The sequence below is a fragment of the Puma concolor genome, chromosome E2 (genome assembly GCF_028749965.1).
Source record: "Puma concolor isolate L17-30 chromosome E2, mPumCon1.1.hap2, whole genome shotgun sequence".
Classification (NCBI taxonomy): Eukaryota; Metazoa; Chordata; class Mammalia; order Carnivora; family Felidae; genus Puma; species Puma concolor.
The window spans coordinates 31,233,980-31,255,299 of NC_141681.1; the positions used below are offsets into that span (position 1 = coordinate 31,233,980).

The window sequence follows — 21,320 nt, forward strand, 5'->3', positions numbered from 1 at the left end:
AGAGTGAAATATTACTCAGCCATATAAAAGAATGAACTCTTGCCTTGTGCAATGACACAGTTGGAGCTAGAACGTATAATGCTAAGTGAAAATAAGTCAGGGAAGCACAAATAACATGATTTTACTTATATGTGGAATTTAAGAAACAAAACAGAGAAACAAAGGGAAAAAAAGACAAACCAAAAAACAGACTCATGACTATAGAGAACAAAGAGACGGTTACCAGAGGGGAGGTAGGTGGTGGATGGGTGAAACAGGTGAAGGGGATTAAGAGACACTTACCATCCTAAACCTCATAAAGGCCATATATAAGGACCCACAGCTAATATCATCCTCAATGGGGAAAAACTGAGAGCTTTCCCAAGGTCAGGAACAAGACAGGGATGTCCTCTCTCACCACTGTTGTTCAACATAGTACTGGAAGTCCTAGTCTCAACAGTCAGACAACAAGAAGAGATAAAAGGTATCCAAATCGGCAAGGAAGGGCTCAAACTTTCACTCTTTCCAGATGACATGATGCTCTAGGTGGAAAACCCGAAAGATTTCACCAAAAAACTGCTAGAACTGATACATACATCAATTCAGCAAAGTCGCAGGATATAAAATCAATGCACAGAAATCGGCTGCATTTCTATACACCAATAATGAAGCAGCAGAAAGAGAAATCAAGGAATAGATCCCATTTACAATTGTACCAAAAACCATAAAATACCTAGGAATAAACCTAACCAAAGAGGTGAAAGATCTACACACTGAAAACTACCGAAAGCTTGTGGAAAAAACTGAAGACACAAAGAAATGCAAAAACATTACATGCTCATGGATTGGAAGAACAAATATTGTTAAAATGTTGATGCTACCCAAAGCAATCTACACATTCAATGCAATCCCCATCAAAATAATATTAGCATTCTTCACAGAGCTAGAACAAACAATTCTAAAATTTTTATGGAACCAGAAAAGACCCAAATAGTCAAAGCAATGTCGAAAAAGAAACCCAAAGCTGGAGGCATCACAATTCTAGACTTCCAGCTGTATTACAAAGCTGTAATCATCAAGACAGTATGGTATAGGTACAAAAAACAGACACATCGATTGATGGAACAGAACAGAGAACCCAGAAATGGACCCACAAATGTATGGCCAACTAATCTTCAACAAAGCAGTAAAGACTATCCAATGGAAAAAAGAAAATCTCTTCAGCAAATGGTGCTGGGAAAATTAAACAGTGACATGCAGAAGAATGAACCTGGACCACTTTCTTACACCATACACAAAAATAAACTCAAAATGGATAAAAGACCTAAATGTGAGACAGGAAAGCACCAAAATCCTAGAGGAGAAAACAGGCAACAACCTCTTTGACCTTGGCCACAAGTTATTAAACAGGTCTTCAGAGGCAAGGAAAACAAAAGCAAAAATGAACTACTGGTATCTCATCAAGACAAAAAGCGCAGGAAACAATCAACAAAATTAAAAGGCAGCCTAGAGAATGGAAGAAGACATTTGCAAACAACATATCAGATAAAGGGTTAATATCCAAAATCTATAAAGAACTTCTCAAACTCAATACCCAAAAAACAAATAATCCAGTGAAGAAATGGGCAAAAGACATGAATAGACACTTTTCCAAAGAAGACATCCAGATGGCTAACAGACACATGAAAAAATGCTCAACATCATTCATTATCAAATGAAAACCTGACACCTTTCAGAATGGCTAAAATTAACAGCTCAGGAAAGAACAGATGTTGGCAAGGATGCAGAGAAAGGTGGAACGCTTAAGCATCGTTGGTGGGAATGCAAACTGGTGCAGCCACTCTGGAAAACAGAATGGAGGTTCCTCAAAAAATTAAAAATAGAGCTACCCTATGACTCAGCAATTGCACTACTAAGTATTTATCCAAAGGACAGAAAAATGCTGATTCAAAGGAGCACATGTACCCCAATATTTATAGCAGCACTATCAACATTAGCCAAATTATGGAAAGAACCCAAATGTCCACCAACTGATGAATGGGCAAAGATGTGGTATACAGGCATAGATGTAGATATGGATATATAGATATATAGACATATAGATATACGTATATATAAACAATGGAATATTACTTGGCAATCAAAAAGAATGCAGTCTTGCCATTTGCAACAACGTGGATGGAACCAGAAAGTATTATGCTAAGTGAAATACATCAGTCAGAGAAAGACAAATACCTTATGATTTCACTCATGTGTAATTTAAAAAACAAAACAGATTGGGGCACCTGGTGGTTCAGTCGGCTGGGCATCCAACTTCGACTCAGGTCATGATCTCACAGTTCGTGGGTTCGAGCCCCGTGTCGGGCTCTGTGCTGACAGCTCAGAGCCTGGAGCCTGCTTCAGATTCTGTGTCTCCCTCTCTCTCTCTGTCCCTCCCCCACTCATGCTCTGCCTCTCTCTCTCAAAAATAAATAAACATTAAAAAAAATATTTAAACAAAATAGATGAAGATAGGGGAAGGGAAAGAAAAATAAGATAAAAACAGAGATAGAAGGGAACGCCTGGGTGGCTCAGTCAGTCAAGCATCTGACTTCGGCTTAGGTCACGATCTCACGGTTTGTGAGTTCGAGCTATGCTATGTGGTAACTAACTTGGATTTAAGTAAAATTTTAAAAAATAATAGTAAAGCAGTTAATTTAGCTATTATAGGGGGAAAAAAACAAAAAGAGTACACTTATCATGATGAGCACTGAGTAATGTATAAAACTGTTGAATCACTATTCTGTACACCTGAAATGAATACAACATTGCATTAACTGGAATATACATATATAAAAAAAAAGAACAGTTCTAATATTTCTGGACAACTTCAAAAGGAGTCTCAGGTGTCTTATAAGGATACATCCTTAGACAGATCTTAGGAAGGAATTCCGTGACCCCAAGACCAGGTTAAATAGATCTTCCTGAGGAAGGAATTCCAAAACCTCCATTGCACAATAGATCCTCCTTGCTACCATGTCCTGCTCCCATGATAAAACACAGCACTCCACTGTTGGTACCTGTTTAATTATTACCTTTCATGGAAAAGCGGCCGGTTCCATTGGACCAAATCTGCCATATTTCCTCATGCGCCCCCAAAGTACCAAATCTGGTACTTAACTAGATTCCTCATCTGAACCACAAACACAGAAAATGGTTTGAATGACTATTTTCTTAATTCCTCCAAAGGTGGTACACACTTTATACCATTTGAGAGGCATAGGACAGAAGTTAGTGGAACCCCAGTTGAGAAAAATCTGTCCAATTAGCTGACCTAAGTTTTTACCACATGACTATTCTGAATATAGGCTAAAATAGCTATGGGGATCAGACAGGTGGAAATGATGATGCCAATGACATGATGGTGGTAACAACAACATCTACTTTGAAAACATGCTAGAATGTTCCAGGTGCTTAACATATATCACACTTAATTCTCACCATGACCGTAACTATCACCACAATTTTATTGCTAATGGGCAAAGCAGGAGTGTAGCAAAATGGAAAATCCATTTCCCATCTAAAGGGGGAGCCAATATTCAGCTGTAGTTACTACAGTGCGGGCCAGGTGTTGCCAGATAGTCTAGCTTTCAGGAGAGCCAGACATCCAGATTTTTATCTCAACTTTGTATTAGAAAATAACTCAGAAACTTTCAAACACAGTTTGGGCCAAGTAAAACACATCTACAGGCAGGATGAATACGTGAGTTGTAAATGTGTGAACTCGAATGGCCCCTACCTTTCCGCAAAAACATACGTGCCAAAAATGCATAATCTGAATCTCACTAGGAAATATCAAATAAGAATCCTGAGATAGTGTACAAAACAAATATCCTGTAGTCATCACAAATGTCAACAACGCCTTCCTCATCACAAATGTCAATTGTCATGAAAGAAAAAGAAAAGCATAAGGAACCAAATTAAGGAGACCAGATTAAAGGAGGTTAAAAGAAACCAGATGCATGACAATGAAAAGTAGTGTGTGCTCCTGGATTGGAACCTGGGCCAGGAAAAAAAATGCTAGAAAAGAAATTATTAGGACAATTCACAAAATTTGCATATGGACTTTGGATTAAATGGAGTATTTTATCAATGTTAACTTTCCTGAACTTGACAATTCACTATGTTTCTATGTAAGAGAATGTCCTTGTTCTTAGTAAATAGATGCTGAAGTATTCAGAGGTAAAGAGGATTGAGGTTTTCCAACTTCCTCTGTAATGGTTCATTAAAAAAAATAGTAATAGTGGTTCCTGTGTGTCTATATAGGGTGAGAGAAAGTGAAAAAGCAAATGTGGCAAGACGTTAACAACCCGTGAATCCGGACGACAGGCCTAGCAGAGCTCTTTGTTCTACTCTCGCAGCTCTTCTATAAATTTTAAATCGTTGTAAAATAATAAATTATGTCATCTGAAAAAAAAAAAAAAAACAGAAGCATGGGGGCAGCTCTGCATTAGCAGAGGGCTCTCTGGACAACCAAACTCATTTGAGGCCATACCTACTGTGTCCCTGGCACAGTGACCAAACCTAATCACACTGGACCCTCACGGCACCCACAAAGGCAGCCACTCTTTTCTTTCCTCTTTTTTTTTTTTTTTTTTTTAATTTACATCCAAGTTAGTTAGCATATAGTGCAATAATCATTTCAGGGGTAGAATTAGTGATTCATCATTTACATATAACACCCCGTGCTCATCCCGACAAGCGTCCTCCTTAATGCCCCTTGCCCATTTAGCCCATCCCCCACCTATACCCCCTCCAGCAGCCCTTAGTTTGTTCTCCGTATTTCAGCCTCTTATTGTTTGTCCCCCTCCCTGTTTTTATATTATTTCTGCTTCCCTTCCTTTATGTTCATCTGCTCTCTATCTTAAATTCCACATTTGAGTGAAGTCATATGATATTTGTCTTTCTCCGACTAATTTCACTTAGCATAATACACTCTAGCTCCATCCGTGTTGTTGCAAATGGCAAGATTTCATTCTTTTTGATTGCTGAGTAATACTCCATTGTGTATATATATACCACATCTTCTTTATCCATTCATCCATCAGTGGACATTTGGGCTCTTTCCATACTTTGGCTATTGTCGATAGTGCTGCTAGAAACATTGGGGAGCCTGTGTCCCTTCAAAATAGCACACCTGCATCCTCTGGATAAATACCTAGTAGTGCAATTGCTGGGTCGTAGGGTAGTTCTATTTTTAATTTTTTGAGGAACCTCCATAGTATTTTCCAGAGTGGCTGCTTGCAGCTTGCACTGCAAAGATTAGCAGTGCGAAATCTTTCTCCGCGTCCTCGCCAACATTTGTTGTTGCCTGAGTTGTTAATTTTAGCCATTCTGACATGTGTGAGGTGGTATCTCCTTGTGGTTTGGATTTCTATTTCCCTGATGATGAGTGATGCTGTGCATTTTTTCATGTGTCTGTTAGCCATTTGGACAGAAGCAACCATTCTTGACTCCATTTTCTGTCAGGAGAAACTGAAGCACATGCCAACCCTCCCTCCCAACAGCAAGGAAATTTTAAAGGCCGTGGTTCCAACTCAGACTATCAAATACTAATCTGGACCATACCACTGTATGTCTTACGAGAAAAACGCATGAATATACCTTGCTGTTCTCTTACCCTTGAACATAGATTAAATAAATGTTATCATGAAAAGCTAGATAACATTTGTCCAGCCTTTTTATTCACCCTCCAAACTTGGAAACTGTATAAAAAAAGCCTGTATATAAGCAATCACAAGAAGAAAATACAATCTAAGCTATTTCAAAAAGAAAAACCAAAAGTAATTACCCATTATGGGGATGATAAAGTTTAATTTAAAAAGCAAACAAGAAATCTTTGTGACCTTGGGATAGGTAACGATTTCACCGATATGACACAAAAAACATTAATCATAAAAAGCAATATCAATAAATTGGACCTTTATCAAAATTAAGTACTTTCGCTCCTCAAAAAACCATTAAGTAAACTAAAAGCCTGGAAAACAATGTTCACAATACATATCGCTGACAAAGAATTTATATCTAGAAAATATAAAGAGCTCCTAACACTTTATATTAAGAAGACAATCCAGCCAAAAAAAAAAAAAAAATGAGCTGAAGATTAGAACAGACACTTCACAAAAACAAATATCTACATAGTCAATAAACACATGAGAAGCTCTGCATCGTCAGACGTTTGGGAAATGAAAATCAAAACCACAATGAGATGCCGCTGCACACTAAGGTAGCTATAATCTAAACAACAGTAACAGGAGGTGACAAGTATGTGAAGAAATTGGAACCCTCAAGCATCGCTAGTGCAAACATAAAATGGTGTGTCCGTATTGGAAAACAATGTCTTAGCCCATTCAGGCTGCTGTAACAAAATACCACAGACTGGATGGCTTATGAACAGCAGAAATGGACCGTCCCAAAGGCTGGAAGTCCAAGATCTACGTACCAGCATGGTCAGGTTCTAGTGAGGACCTCCTTCTGGGTTGCAGACTCCAAATTTCTGGTTGTGTCCTAACACGGCAGAAGGGGTGAGGGGCTCTCTCAGGCCTCTCTTACAAGGGCATTAATCCCATTCTTAATCACCTCTGAAGGCCCTACCTCCTAATACCATTACCTTGGGGATTAGGATCTCAACATAAAAATTGGGGAGGACTCCGAGATTCATACCAAAACAGTACAGCACTTTCTTAAAATGTTAAACATAGATTTACCATGGGACCAGCAATTCCACTCCTAGGCAGCTATCCAAGAGCTTAAAGGAAAATATATGTCCATATAAAAAAAGTAGTATATGTTCACAGCAGCATTTTTCATAATAGCCAAAATGTATAAATAACCCCAAATATCCATCGACTGGTGAACGGATTAAACAAAATGCAGTGTATTCATACACTTGAATATTATACTATTCGGTAACAAAAAGGAACAAAGTACGGATACGTGCTACAACACGGAAGAACCGCTCAAAACATCGTGTTGAGTGAAAGAAACCAAACACAAAAGGCCACCTATTGCCTGATTCCATTCACAGGAAATCTCCAGAAAAGGCAAATCTTGAGAATAAATGATTAGCGGTTGCCTAGGGATCGGGGCGGGGGGATGGGGGGTGGAAATGGAGATTAACTACAAATGAATACACACCTTCTTTAGGGGATGATGAAAACGTTCTAAAATAAAATTATGTTGATTGTTGCGCAACTCTGTAAATACACTACAAATCACTGAATTGTCTGTCCACTTAAAATAGGTGAGTTTTGCCAGTACAAAAAATTGTACCTCAACAGCTTTTTAGAAAAGATACTCAACCTCATTAGTCATCACTGAATGCTAATTAAAGCCGCCATGAGATACCACTACACATCCACTAGAATGGCTAAAATTTTAGAGACTGACAACACTAAGCATTGGGGAGGTCACAGAGCAACTAGAATTCTCGTACACGGCCGATGGAGATATAAAATGGTGTACTGGGTGTGTATAACATTCCCCAAAATGACATGTCCAATCTTAACCCATGGTAGTTGTCACTGTGACCTGCTCTGGGAAAGGGGTCTTTGTAGATGTAATTAAATGGAGGATCTTGAGATTAAGATCATCTTGGATTTAGGGTAGGCCCTAAATATAATGACTGGTGTCTTTACTAGAGAAAGGAGTGGGGGGAGATTTGACACACAGAAACACAGAGAAGGTGGCCAGGGGAACACAGAAGCCAAATAAAGTTAAGTTGCCCAAACCAAGAAATGCCAGGAATCACCAGAAGCTTCAAGAGGCAAGGAAGGGTTCTCCCCTAGAGCCTCCAGAGGGACCATGACCTGTCAAAACCTTGCATCCAGACTTACCTTTAGAACTAAGAGAGAATAAATTTGTTTTAAGACACCAGGTTTGGGGCGCCTGGGTGGCGCAGTCGGTTAAGCGTCCGACTTCAGCCAGGTCATGATCTCGCGGTCCGTGAGTTCGAGCCCCGCGTCAGGCTCTGGGCTGATGGCTCGGAGCCTGGAGCCTGTTTCCGATTCTGTGTCTCCCTCTCTCTCTGCCCCTCCCCCATTCATGCTCTGTCTCTCTCTGTCCCAAAAATAAATAAACGTTGAAAAAAAAAAAATTAAAAAAAAAAAGACACCAGGTTTGTGGTAACTTGTTCCAGCCGCACTAGAAAACTAACACAAATGGCAGAATCACTTTGGCAGTTTCTTAGAAGGCTAAACAGAGAACTCAACAATTGGAATTCTGAGTGTTTACCCAATAGAAAGAAAGACAAAGATTTATACAGGAATAGTCACAGCAGCATTTTTTACATAACAGCCCCACACCAGAAACAATTCAAATGTTCTTCAGCAACAGGTGAATGAATAAACAATATGTGGTAAATCCACACAGTAGACTATCACTCAGCAATAAAAAGGAATGAACTATTGATATACATGACAACATGAATAAGTCTCAAAAATCATTATGTTTAGTGAAAATAGACTCAAGAGTTCATACCGTATGTTTCCATTGGTATGAAATTCTAGAAAATATGGACTCATCTACAGCAAAAGAAAACATTATCAGTGGTTGCTTGGGAGCCAAGGTAGGGGAAGACACTGACTGCAAATCAGCAAGAGGAAATTTCTAGAAGGGACTGAACTGTTCTCTATGTCAACGATGATGGTGGTTTTGCAGGTGTATACACCTGTCAAACTCATCAAATTGTACATTATAAACGGGTGCAAATTATTGTACGTAAATTATGCCTCAATAAAGTTGATTAGAAAATGAGAAAGTAGGTCATGAGTAACTGAACATTTCCTATTTAAGATTTAAAACTAGGGGCGCCTGGGTGGCGCAGTCGGTTGAGCGTCCGACTTCAGCCAGGTCATGATCTCGCGGTCCGTGAGTTCGAGCCCCGCGTCAGGCTCTGGGCTGATGGCTCAGAGCCTGGAGCCTGTTTCCGATTCTGTGTCTCCCTCTCTCTCTGCCCCTCCCCCGTTCATGTTCTGTCTCTCTCTGTCCCAAAAATAAATAAACGTTGAAAAAAAAAATTAAAAAAAAATAAAACTCAACTGCCTATACTTTGTTCTAACCGATGATATTGGCATAAGCAAATTTTATATAAATATCAAAGAACTTCTTTAAAGAAAACAGGAAGACAACTTGCTCTATCAATTCAACATGTTTCACCAGCAGAAAATGGAAAAAAGCTCTGAGTCCGATAGACCTGGTTCTAAGCCCTAGTTCCACATAGCAACCAAGTGGCCTTGGGCAAGTCATGATTTCCTTAAGCCTTGGTTTCCACATCTGTAAAATGTGGAAGACATGAATAACTATCTCACAGGCAACGGTTATGGTTTCAGTAGAGTAAAAGCTTCTTTGTGCACGGATTCTATCTTAGCTAAAGTCATAATCCCAGTGTCTAGCAAATAAATAATAGGTGCTCAATAAATCTTAACAGAATAGATGGATAACACAAATGTAAAGCTAAAAGGTAAGAAAGACATCATACACAATGCCACTGGATGACATTTCTCTCTTCCTTTACACTGTTGCAGACTAATGCAAAAGAATCTTCCCTTCCCCTCCCTTTCCCCCCGTGGAACCCATCTTCAGTATTCTGTCCATATCACAGGCAGACCCTAGCATGGAAACTTCAGGTCCCCAGTGCAACCTGGTCATAACTCAGGTCATTATAGGGCAGATTTTATATTTTAAATCCATAGAAGTACTCCCTAAGACAAACTCACTTGTAGGATTCGAAATTCTACAAGAGCAAGAACTGTGTGTTATATTTATAATTGGTTCTCACTTCTAATATTTGCCTAATATAGAGTAGGCAACATAATAGCATGTGTAAAGGCTATGTAACCAGAGAGAGCAGAAAAGAGGGCCTTTTAAAAAGGCCAACGTGGCCGATGGGCGAAGAGTGGGCAGAATGTCATGTGGGATGTCCAGACCATCATAAGCCATGTGAAGTTCTGTCTCTCTCTTGAGAACAACAGGAAGTCATGGAAAACTTTTAAACAGGTGGTTGGCAGAGGAGGGAGGAAGGAAAGGGACATGATCAGATTTGCATTTTGAAAAGATCACACTCCATAGTGTGCAGAAGAGACTGGTTGTGTGGGAGAAAGGGGATGAGGGGACAAAGGAGTGTTAGTGTGTAGAGTGAGTGCAAACCAATAAGGAGCCTGATGCAACAATCCATTAAAGACATAATGGTAGCTTGGTCCAAGGTGGCAGAGATTGAAAAAATGGACCGGTTTACCGACGTATTTAAACAAATCAACAGGACTTGATTTGGGGAATGAGACAGAAAAACACTCCATTCTTCTGAAACTCAAGGCTTCGCCTGTAAAACCGGGCTGTTGATACTCCATCTGCATAATATCTATCTTGAAATCTGCTGCAGTGAGAATATGAAATATAAATTTTACGAACTTAACGCAGAAACTGACATGTAATAAATGCTTGTAATAAATGACAATAAATAAATGCATGTAACAAATGACAAAACAAAACGTCGCTACAGATGTTATTATTGCCATCCCATGGAACGGCAACTACCTGAGGCTGAACCCCAAAGGTAGAAAATAGGATTGTAGTTAGATTCATACCCGCTGTGCTGAAGACACAGAACAAAACAGGCAACCACTGAGACAACTGTTCCAAATAAATACATCTGGCCGCACAGATATTTCATCTGAACCAATCTCGTCCTCAGAAATCATTACCGAAGAGAACGCACAACTGTTACGATCACAGTCATCTGAGAGTCCGGTAAACTGAGGCACAGGGTAGCCACAAAGCTGACCAAGAAATGAAGTGCAGAAGCAGGAAAAGGAAATGGGTGTCGTGATTCTCATTGGTGAGCTGATCCAACAGGATGCTAGGCCTGCATCCTGAGCAGCACGAATGTAATATACCCCAATGTCTCTGGTTCCCTTGCTGACAAGGCCTTGTCATCCCCTGGCTTAAGACCGTGCGTCCGTTCGCCAGGCAGCCAAGCCCTTCCGGTTCCCGGCCCCTAGCTATACGTGCACCAAAGATCCCAGACTCTGGAGAAGTCCACATACCTTAGCTTCGCGCTCTCGTTCCTCGGCGGTCGGGGTCCGCTTCATGCTGCCGCTACAGCCGCCTTCGCCACTGCTAGCCGCGTAGATTCCTCGCTCTGGACCCCGCCTCCTGCATGTAGTTCTCTCGGCGTCCTGCTTCCGCCCAGCTCCATGCTCCTTCAGAGCCTCGAGAACTACCCTTCCCAGGATGCAAGGCGGCGACGCCCGAGAGAGCCTCGGGGTTTGGGGCAGGAGAATTTCCCAGGGCCGACAGCTACGCAGCGAGAGGGCGGGCGAGGGCCGGAGGAAAACTACATTTCCCAGGAGGCAACGGAGCCTGCCATGTTTTTCCCGTGCTCCTCACGGCCAGCAGCCCAGCACGCTGTCGGCGCTATAGCAACGGCAGCTAGCTGCGGGGAGACAGTGGCGGTGAGTACTCTGGGGGAGGTGAGGGGGACGGAGGTGGCCCCACCCTCTACCTACAGCACGGGTGGGGGTCCTGGCATCCGCTCTACGGCCTAGAGAAGGCCCTAGAGTTCTGCTTGCGTGAAAAGCAGCCCAGCACGAGACACCACATCCTCAGGCCTGAATCACAGCCCGCCCATTATCCCCAGGCCCAGCACCGGTTTGAAATTTTACAGCCCAGCCTTAAACCAGGCTGATGAGAGTTGATGCTGCCTGCCGTGCCTTTCCAAGTCCTCCTTCATATAGAAGGGCACATAAACACAATTCGCTCCTTAAACTTGGGTTAAGAGTTGGTTGGTAGCCCCTTTAGCCTCTTAAATGGCCTATTGTTGGCTTAATGATTTATAATTACTTGTTTATGGTTTGATTACCCCATAGCCTGTTAACTACAGACAGGCGGGGATTTTGTTTACCATTTTAGTCTCAAAGCCAGGTTTTCATTTAAACATTCAGTAAATATTAATGTCGGTCTTGGATCAGTGCCTTGCATCAGGCCCTGTTCCCTACAGCTGTGAACAGGACTGATACCCGTCTCAAGATGCTTCTGCTTTACTTACTAGGTGACAAACTGGTAGTCAACTAGTAAACAAATAAGACGATTTTAGGTAGAGATGACTGCTACAACAGAAATACACAGTGATGAAACTGGAGGGAAAGTAACCATAGGATGATCAGGGAAGACATCTCTGAGGAAGTGGCATTTGAGCTGAGCCCCAGAGAATGAGGAGCCAGCTAATGCAAAGGCTTTGAACAAGGCGAAGGGGACCCTGGATTTGAGGAACCTAATGTAGGAGTGTGATTGGTCATGGTGAGCAAGGAGGGATGACATGAGATGGTATGGAGAGGTGTTACAGCGTGGTGCAGGATTTCTCAGCCTCGGCATTGTTAACTTGTGGGGCCAGGTAATTAATTCTTTGCTGTGGTTCCCGTGTACTGTAGGATGTTTCACATCATCTCTGGCCTCTGGATGCCAGTAACACTGCCCTCCACCTTCCCAACCATGACAAAAATGTGACCAGACGCCTACTTCTTAGGTGTGTGACCTTAGGCAAGCTCCCTAGGATGTGTCCAGGTTTTTTCATTTGTAAAGTAAGAACCATTTGTGTAACAACCTCACAGGGATATTGTGAGATAATTGACTAATTCCTAATCAGAGCACTCAGAAGAGTGTCTGGCACATTTTAGTAAGCATTCAGTAAGTAAACGTTAACTATCATCATCGTCGTGATCATGAAAGCTACCATAACTCTGTCATGGCAACGTTACCGTTTTCACAAGTGTCCTATGTTTAAACTGTTGATGATTTGCTTCCTAAAATCGACCTTTTCTGTAGTAGTGTTTCCAGAAGTAGGAGATGATCTCTCAGGTCTATGTCTGTTAATTGTTTGTGTCACGACTGAATGCAGTGGTTCTCAGCCTTCGGTAAGTTACAGTAAAAGTTATGAGCCCTTTCCCTAAAAGATAGTGTGCATATACAAATATGCATACAAGATTTGATAAACCATCTCTTGGGTCCCCAGACCCTAAAGCTCCATGGATTCCCTTCATTCAACAAGTATTTAGCAAATGCCTGCTATGTGCCAAGCTCTGTGCTAGCCTCTGAGAGTACAGGACAGAGGTACCAGGACAAATTTGGTACTCTCTTGGACTTTACATTCTAGGCCCGCCGTTCTAGAGATTGAGAACCTCTGCCTTAGGGCATCTCACTGGTAGTTTGCATTTGGCTTTCGAGGTAATTTGAAATGAAAATACGAAATCTTTCTTTTTCCGCATATTAGACATTGCACGGACCATTTACATCCACATACAAAACTGAGTTACTGTGGGGCATCTCTGTGAACAATAGAAACTGTAAAGATGCCAGAATTAACTGGACAGCTTGTATGTTGAGGTAGGAAGCCCTGGGACTAGGCCTCGTGGCGACAGAGACAGGACAGAACAAAAACTCAGTGGGCGAATTTATGAAGCATCTTTTTGCAAAACTTGGACCTACCCACTCATTTGCGCACCAAACTGGAAATTAATATTCAAGTAGTATTGACCTCCCAGGCAAATGTGCTCACTGCTATTAGTTTACCATCTCACCCTTAGAATAACTCTGTGAGATCGGTATTATTTTCTCCATTTTTGAAGTTAAGGAACTGAGGCACCTGGCTGGCTCAGTTGTCGGTAGAGCGTGTGACTTCTGATCTCCAGGTCATGAGTTTGAGCCCCATGCTGGGGGTAGAGTTTACTTGTATACATACATATATACTATGTAAGGGTGTGTGTGTGTGTGTGTGTGTGTGTGTGTGTGTGTGTGTGTGTGTGTGTGTAAAACAAAGTAAGATGACCTTTTAAGAAATACTGAGATTAAGGAACCGAAACTCAGACTAGGTGACTTCACCAGCTAGTAAATAATAGAACAACCATTTGAATCAAGTTTCTGACTGGTTTTTTTCAAGGTACCTGCTTGCTTTGGGGGGCACAAAAGGGAAAGGGGAATGGAGAGGAAAGTATTTCTTAAATTAGGGGGGAGTTTGTTTTTGTTTCAGACAGAGAAATAAGAAGAGAGAAGGAAGAATGATAATCTTACCTCATTTCCTAAGCAAACTATAGGAAATACACTGTTGAAAGGAACACTGTCTCCATGATTGAACGTAGTATTACTTTTAAAATGAAGCTTTCATCTTCTTCAAGCAGCACATGTGAGCATTAAGAAGTCCATTAAAGTCATAGTGCCTTATTCATTTTATTTGGTTCATTCCATTGCATAATGTTGTATGTTGAGAAGATTTTATTTGAATTTTCTTTTCTCCGCAGACAGGCCATGTCTGGTCCAACTGATGAGACGGCAGGAGACCTGCCTGTGAAAGATACAGGTCTAAACCTCTCTGGAATGGGAGGGTTACAAGGTACGGCCAGCTGTTATTTATTATCATTATGAACTTTGATCAGTAACTTCTTTTCTGTTAATTTAAAGTATTTCTGATATCCTCACCAATGAAGCCGTTTAAGTAACTATATAGCTCTTGATTGGACTAAACAGGCACATGGAGAGTTTAGAACAACATATGGTATTTTACTGCATGCATCAATTATCAACAGCTCATAGAAACTGTAAAATCCCCCTCTGTTCTGATAAAGAATTGTTATAAATCATCTTTTTAAAATTCCACACATCAGTAGGAACTACGCAGAGAGTATCAAGCCTCCAAACCGAATTGCCTGGTTTAAATCACATTCACCATTAAAATGTTTCTTTATGTTGAAATTTTATATGGCAGGAAATGCCATATTTAAAAATTTTTGCCTTTCAAGTAGAGTACCTCAAAATGGTTTGTTTATCCAAGCGATATTGACTTTGTTTTATCAAATTAATATACATTAAAGGTTTTCCTTATCCTTTTATCACTTAGTGGTTGCTATAGAGCTCAAGAAGCACTTTAAAATTGAAAAAGTAAAATAACTGCTTTGAGGAACAATTGAGAGTGTAGAGCTATGTTTTTATGTATACAGCATGTCGTGCCAGTGCATTTGTCATTGAGATGGCTGGGATGTAAAATACACTCCACTAAGGTGTCTTCATACACCTGTTCGTTAGAACAGTTCAAGTGGCCACCTTGAACTACCACAGAAAGGTGGTCAGTATGCTTTTTATTGAAAAAGATACGTCCAAGTCTACAGATTCTATTTTTTAAAATGAAAAGTATGTATAAGCTTTGTTTTAGGTCTTTGGTAGAGTACCAAGTATTCAAATACCAATAAATTTTAATTGTGCAAAGCTATTTATTGGAATTTGCTACTTTAAGTTCAATTCTTGCCCTCAGGAACGCACCTAGGGGCTTTAATCTTTGTCCATTTGTTCTTTGTTTCTTTTGGATGATTGATGAAAATTAGCCAATGATATGGAAAATACCAAATTTAAGCATATATAAAAAAAAATACATATACATGCTGAAAGATATAAAAGTTCTTTTAAAATATGTAAAATAGCTTATAAATTTGTAAAGGTTGGTTGATTTCGTTGTGTGGACTTGCAAATTTTACAGTTTATGTTCTGTAACCCAAAACACATACATAGCTCTGAAATATATCCTGTGTTCACCAAATTATTGTTACAACTCTTTTGTAAAAAACAAACAAAAAAAAACCTTTCAGATACTTTGACTTTTAATTTGTTTTTTTCAACATTGAGCATATAAATTGAAAATCTTATTCGATCAGAATTCTCTTACAGTCTTAAAGAATGGTCATTTCAATATCGTTTGAATGGATATTATTATTGCTGAAATCCTTAAGATTGCACATAAACTGTAATAGCAAAGATTTTTATTCTCCCCTCTGCTTGGTGACGTAAACAATGTTATAACATTTTCTACAACAATCTTAATTATATGTCAGAAAGGAACAAAGATGAGTGCATCAGAGATTATATTAATATCAACTGTTACCATTTTTAGAGACTATGTTAAGTAATCCCACTGTTAATTACCTTGGCATTTTTACAGAAACTTCAACAACACGGACAATGAAGTCTCGCCAGGCAGTGTCACGTATCAGTCGTGAGGAACTGGAAGACAGATTTTTGCGTTTGCATGATGAGAACATTTTACTTAAACAGCATGCCCACAAGCAAGAGGATAAAATTAAAAGGTTATGATAAAAAGCTTTTAGCTTTTTTTCCTGACTCTGTAAAGTTTGGAGGATATGCTGTTTTATAAACTTAATTGAAAACTCCACCTGGAATCTTTTTTGGAACAAGGCAGGTTGTAAATAAATACAATTTTTAAAAATGGAAAATCTTACAAAATAGAATAATAAACCAAAAAGATTATGAGTGTTTATTATGTCTGAAGTTGCTATTTGAAAGCAAGAGCTAATAACTAAGAGTACAAGTGTATCATATCTATAAATAACTTCTGGTTTAATATTTATAGTTTAATAAGCAAATGGCCAAAGCATCTGTTTTTTAAATGTCTTGGTTTTAAAATGAAAGTTTGAAAAAGTAATTAGCTATTCTAACTTGTTAGGATACACGTTCCCTTAAGATTGGGGGTTTACTAATGAAAACCTCACTTCAATGTCTGGAACATATTTAACTTTGCTTGGATTAGTCTAGAACCTATATTTCAAAGAGTCCTTACTGTTCCTAAAGACACATTGTCACTTGATTTGTGTGCAAGAAATTTTTGCAGGGGTAACTTCTTAAGAGTAGACTTTCTTTCATTCTTTCTTGTTCACAAACACCATTACTATCTTTGGAATGTATGGCCTTAAAAACAAAGAAGTACATTCCCATTTGTAAGCTTGCACAGGCCTGTATTCATATTCATGTTCTAGGCTAAATGGAAAGGTGGGACAGCCATGGAAGAAAGATGATGGTATGGGGTGGGGGGGTGGGGAGGAGGTCTTTTCTGATTAGAATTTATCCTGCTAAGAATTTATCTGTACTCTGTGGGCTTTGTTTTAATGACTCACTGACCTGCTGGGTGGGGGGCTTTTGAGTTCATTTTTGAGTCCTGATAACATGGTTTTTCAAGACCTGTGATTCGCTTACCTGATTCCTTTTCTGACCAGTAACACACACATGTCCTATCAGAATGAGGAATGCAGTCTATGACCACAGAACCATTTTTTTTCCTTTGTAAGCCTAATTGGCCAGTTAAATAATTGAATTCACAACCTTGACCTCATTAGTAATCTGTCCTAGCCAGAAAATATAAAACAACCTAATAACGAGCCATGTAGTTTAATAGAAAAAGGACTCGGCTAGGAGTCAAGTTGTATACATGTGTTCTATTATTTCTCTGCCACTAGCCTATGGTATTAGGCTGAAGCCATTTAAGCTCTTGGGATTTTATTTTATATAGCCCTGAGAGTAGTGAACCAAGGACCACTATGACCCAAAGCTCTAAATCCTTTCTGAATTTTATGCCACTGACACTACCTACAAACATGTGTAAAACTGCTTTCATTTATTTTTTTAAGATTTTATTTTTGAGTAATCTGTACACCCAACATGGGGCTCGAACTTACAACCCCAAGATCAGGAGTCACATGCTTTACCGATTGAGCCAGCCGGGCGGTCCAGAACTGCTTTTAAATTTATCCTTAAGATGGAATTAGTATCACGTTGGTATAAATGTAGATTTGATAAACCACCTTTTTAAATAAGTACTCAAACTTTACCAGATCACTTATGATTCTTTAATGTTAGAAAATAATCACCTGAAACAAATGAAAATTATTGCTGTTCCTGTACAAACATGCGATCTTAGGTTTCTTGACAAAAAGTTTATTTGTACATCCCTGAAGGAATTTAAAGCCGCTCTATTGATGTGCTTTGCTTTCCTTCAAAATTTGGGTCATTTGTTATTCTCCACATGTTGACTGACTTTTTATATTAAACCTGTGTCCTTTGGATGTAATCTCTATCTCTGTGAAAGTCTCTTGGTAACAAAAGATTCAGATATTTAGCTCGACATCTCAGTTGGATGGCTACCATATTTCTGTGGCTAAGCCACTGGGCGGGGCTAAGGATGCTAAACTCATTAAAGGGATAGATAGAGTGCGTGGCTCTGTTGGGCTTATGATACCTGCCCCAATTTCCCAATGATATATCATTCTCTGGATTAGGTGGAAAAGGAACTAATCCATTGATTATTTTACTAGAGTGTTTGTGGTACTCTTGGATCTTGGTTTTTATTATCCTATATCCCTTATAAAGCATGTTTAATGGATTTGCCTCAAGGGAAAGAGAAAACAATCTTAACTGATTATGTTATGCATAGCTCTCCCTGATGCCACATGCTGTAGGCCGGGTAGCCAGAAGTGTAGATAGACCTGTATTACTACCGCTCTTACAGAGGACTCTGCTCAGGGCAAAAAAAGGTTGTTCTATGACATCCCAAAGCTATTAAGGATTTTTTTATTTCACTTTTGTTCTCTTAAGTAAAAGCTTCTGTCCATAACCATGGTAAAATAAAGCAAACCCCATTTAAAGAAAAATGAAGTGAGTTTTTATTTTCAATCTCCGTCTGGCTCTTTATAAAAATAGATTCACTATAAACCAGAATCAGCTATTGAAGATGTGCGACCAATTTTGTAAAGTCTTGAACTTGTGTCTCTCATCAAAGCCACCTTTTCTTTCTTGTCCTGCCAACATTTTTCCACTCACTGTCAGGCATGTTTTCCGTACGTGTATATTACATCACCCCCATGTGCCCTTTCTGTCTTTTGTTCTGTCTAACCAGTTTTTATCAAAACTTAAAAGAATGAAAGGTATAAACTCCTGAGATGTCAAAAGCACAACTTATGTCTAAATTTAAAGGTAGCATTAAAATAACGCTTCTTGCATCTGATTACTTTCTGCCATCAAACACGAGGATTTCTTGTCCGAAGCAGCATTTAGTGGCACATTTTGGTTCCTCTGAATTTTTCATTGGGCTTTTTATAAATGTGTACCTGTGCATTCTAACCTTCTTGTATTTGTAGTATGTCTTAATTCTAGAGAAACTGAAAACAGTCCGCCTAAAACTTAGCAGTGCTGCAGTCTTAACACTTTTCAAAACTGTAACTTACTGTGGCTTGCATATTATAACCCACCACATCCACAATCTGTAGCTACATTTAAGTGCATACAGCATTCCTACATAAGGTCATGCGTTAAAAATTGCATTTGAGGAACATATGGAGTAAATATGTGTCCTCTCTTTACTAACCTTAAATGATAAGCCTTAGGAAACTGTTATTTGTCAGTGCTATAAAGCAGATTGTTGCCCAGTGGTTTCAATTATCATCAAAGGATTCTTCACAGGCAGTAATAGTTACATCAAAACCTGAAATTTATTATTCAGGTTCTGCACTGAAGTCCTCACAGTGATTATGTTCCTTTCAACAGAATGCATTTTATGCTGACTTCTCACATTCCTTTTCATCTTTTTATTATTTCCCTAGAATGGCCACCAAGTTAATACGGCTAGTTAATGACAAGAAAAGATATGAGCGGGGTGGTGGCGGCCCCAAGCGGCTGGGACGAGATGTGGAAATGGAAGAAATGATTGAGCAGCTGCAAGAGAAAGTGCATGAGCTTGAAAGACAGAATGAAGTCCTCAAAAACAGACTCATTTCAACCAAACAGCAACTTCAAATCCAGGGTTACAGGCAAACACCGTACAATTACGTGCAATCTCGTGTTAACACGGGGCGTAGAAAAGTGAATGAAAATGCAGGCTCACAGGAATGCCCCAGGAAAGGTAAAGTAAGCTTATATGGACTTATATTAGATCCTAAATGTAACTCTTTTAATAGGTTGTTTTACACACACACAGAGTTTTATTTCCATATTTTTCATGGTTTTGAGTAACTTTAGAAAGAAAAATGTTTTTGACTTGCTTTTTGATAAAATGTTAATATTAACATGAAGATCCTTTTATTCAAGAATCCCTAGATCACACCCAAATTTGTTAGGTAACACCTTGAACGTAACTCTTTATCCTGATACGGGAGATACATGTGCAACCGTAAAATAGAAGTTTAGTTTGAGTTGGTTTTCTGTGTTGCAGACGGAAATCGCATTGACTCAGGCAAACAAGGAAACCAGCTAGTTTGCTTATTTATAATCGCACTTAATTTCTTTGTCAGAAGGCTGTTTATAAAATTTGCAGGATTGTTTAAATCCTTCATCGTATGGCAACAGCATGACAGTGCAATATGGTATAACTAAGGGTTTCAAAAACTGGGTTCCTGCTCCTCTACTTACTGTCTGGTGACCTTGGACAAGTCATCTGATCATTCTGACCTTGATCTTTACATGTAGGATAAAAGGATTTAAGCAAGTGACCATAAAAGCCTCCTCTGTCTCCAAAAATGATCATAGGTCAATCACTTTCCTCATTTTGAAAATGAGTCCCGTAAAACATACCCAGGTTACAAAGCAATTCAGTTGCATAGATGAAACTTAATATGAAAAGAACCTAAATACTTCTAATAAAAATCCCCAATTCTCTCCGCCCATGATGAACTTACTTATTTATGATGAAGCGAAAAATCAGTATGTATTTTAAGTAACATTTTTAAAATTTCATCAACTAGGGAAGGAAATAACATGATAGCCGTAATTGATCTTTGTTTGGAACATGCTTCACATCAAGACCAAACATTTTGAGGGACACAAAAAAATCATGTAAAACTTTCATTTCAATTCATTGAGGAGAGGAAAAAAATGCCATATAAACAGAAAAGGAGAAAATTTTGTTCTATTTTTTTTCTCCAGACTGATTATTGACACTATCTCTTCCCCAGGCAGAGTTCCCTGGAAGTCACCAAGGCCTCCACCTAGGAGACAGCTGCAGGATGGCAGGGCTTAGCTACTCTAGCTTGTGAGGTTGGCAACAGACTGAAAATAACCAAAGCAATCATAATGAATTATAAATTAGAAAATTATTCTGCTGCTAATTAACATGGAAGAGAGCACTTGACCTCTCAGAGCCTCATTCTTCCTATCTGTAGAATGGAGTGATAACAGCAGATTAGCCAAAGAGTCGAGAGATGGTAACGCCATGGTAAAATATGTTACCTTTCAAAAGTCACCTATCCACTCCAAAACGTAGTTTTGGCATCTGTGACTATAGCTGGGCAAGATGATCTCTAAGGTCTGTAAGGTCTTTTATACTAAATAAAAAAGCAACACCCAGATTTTAGATGAATATGGCAAACTAATCTAGTACTATGAATTGCTGTTTAAAAAGAAGAGTCTGATGGAAGTTTTCTCTTATGGAGGGAAAAAAAAGAGCTGCACAGTCTTTACAGTGTGACTACATAGCTTGAATTTCT

The 21,320-nt window shown here is 39.3% G+C and overlaps 2 protein-coding genes across 5 annotated transcripts in view; one reads left to right on the plus strand and one right to left on the minus strand.

Moving 5' to 3' along the window:
* Positions 1-11,196, minus strand: part of FTO (FTO alpha-ketoglutarate dependent dioxygenase) — a 394,888-nt gene extending 383,692 nt beyond the window's left edge. Inside the window, exon 1 of one of the 4 annotated variants that reach the window (XM_086689419.1) lies at positions 11,061-11,196. In XM_086689419.1, the coding sequence (XP_086545545.1) occupies positions 11,061-11,105 (45 nt within the window). In that variant the 5' untranslated portion in view covers positions 11,106-11,196. Of the gene's footprint in view, positions 1-10,601; positions 11,018-11,060 lie in introns of those variants that run through there. The other 3 variants (XM_086689416.1, XM_086689417.1, XM_086689418.1) reach the window with 3 other exon arrangements.
* A 193-nt stretch (positions 11,197-11,389) lies between these two features.
* On the plus strand, positions 11,390-16,328 carry LOC112857209 (protein fantom). Its single transcript, XM_025920498.2, has 3 exons — positions 11,390-11,468; positions 14,039-14,398; positions 15,995-16,328. Exons 2-3 carry the CDS (start codon positions 14,260-14,262, stop codon positions 16,144-16,146), a joined length of 291 nt encoding a protein of 96 aa, XP_025776283.2. The 5' UTR covers positions 11,390-11,468; positions 14,039-14,259; the 3' UTR covers positions 16,147-16,328.
* Positions 16,329-21,320: the final 4,992 nt, after the last annotated feature.

Excerpts from the sequence above, each read along its gene's own strand:
- LOC112857209 (XM_025920498.2), top strand. The coding sequence starts at position 14,260 with ATGTTGTATGTTGAGAAGATTTTATTTGAATTTTCTTTTCTCCGCAGA. Across the intron at positions 14,399-15,994 it reads TGGAATGGGAGGGTTACAAG|AAACTTCAACAACACGGACA; the intron begins GTACGGCCAGCT and ends GCATTTTTACAG.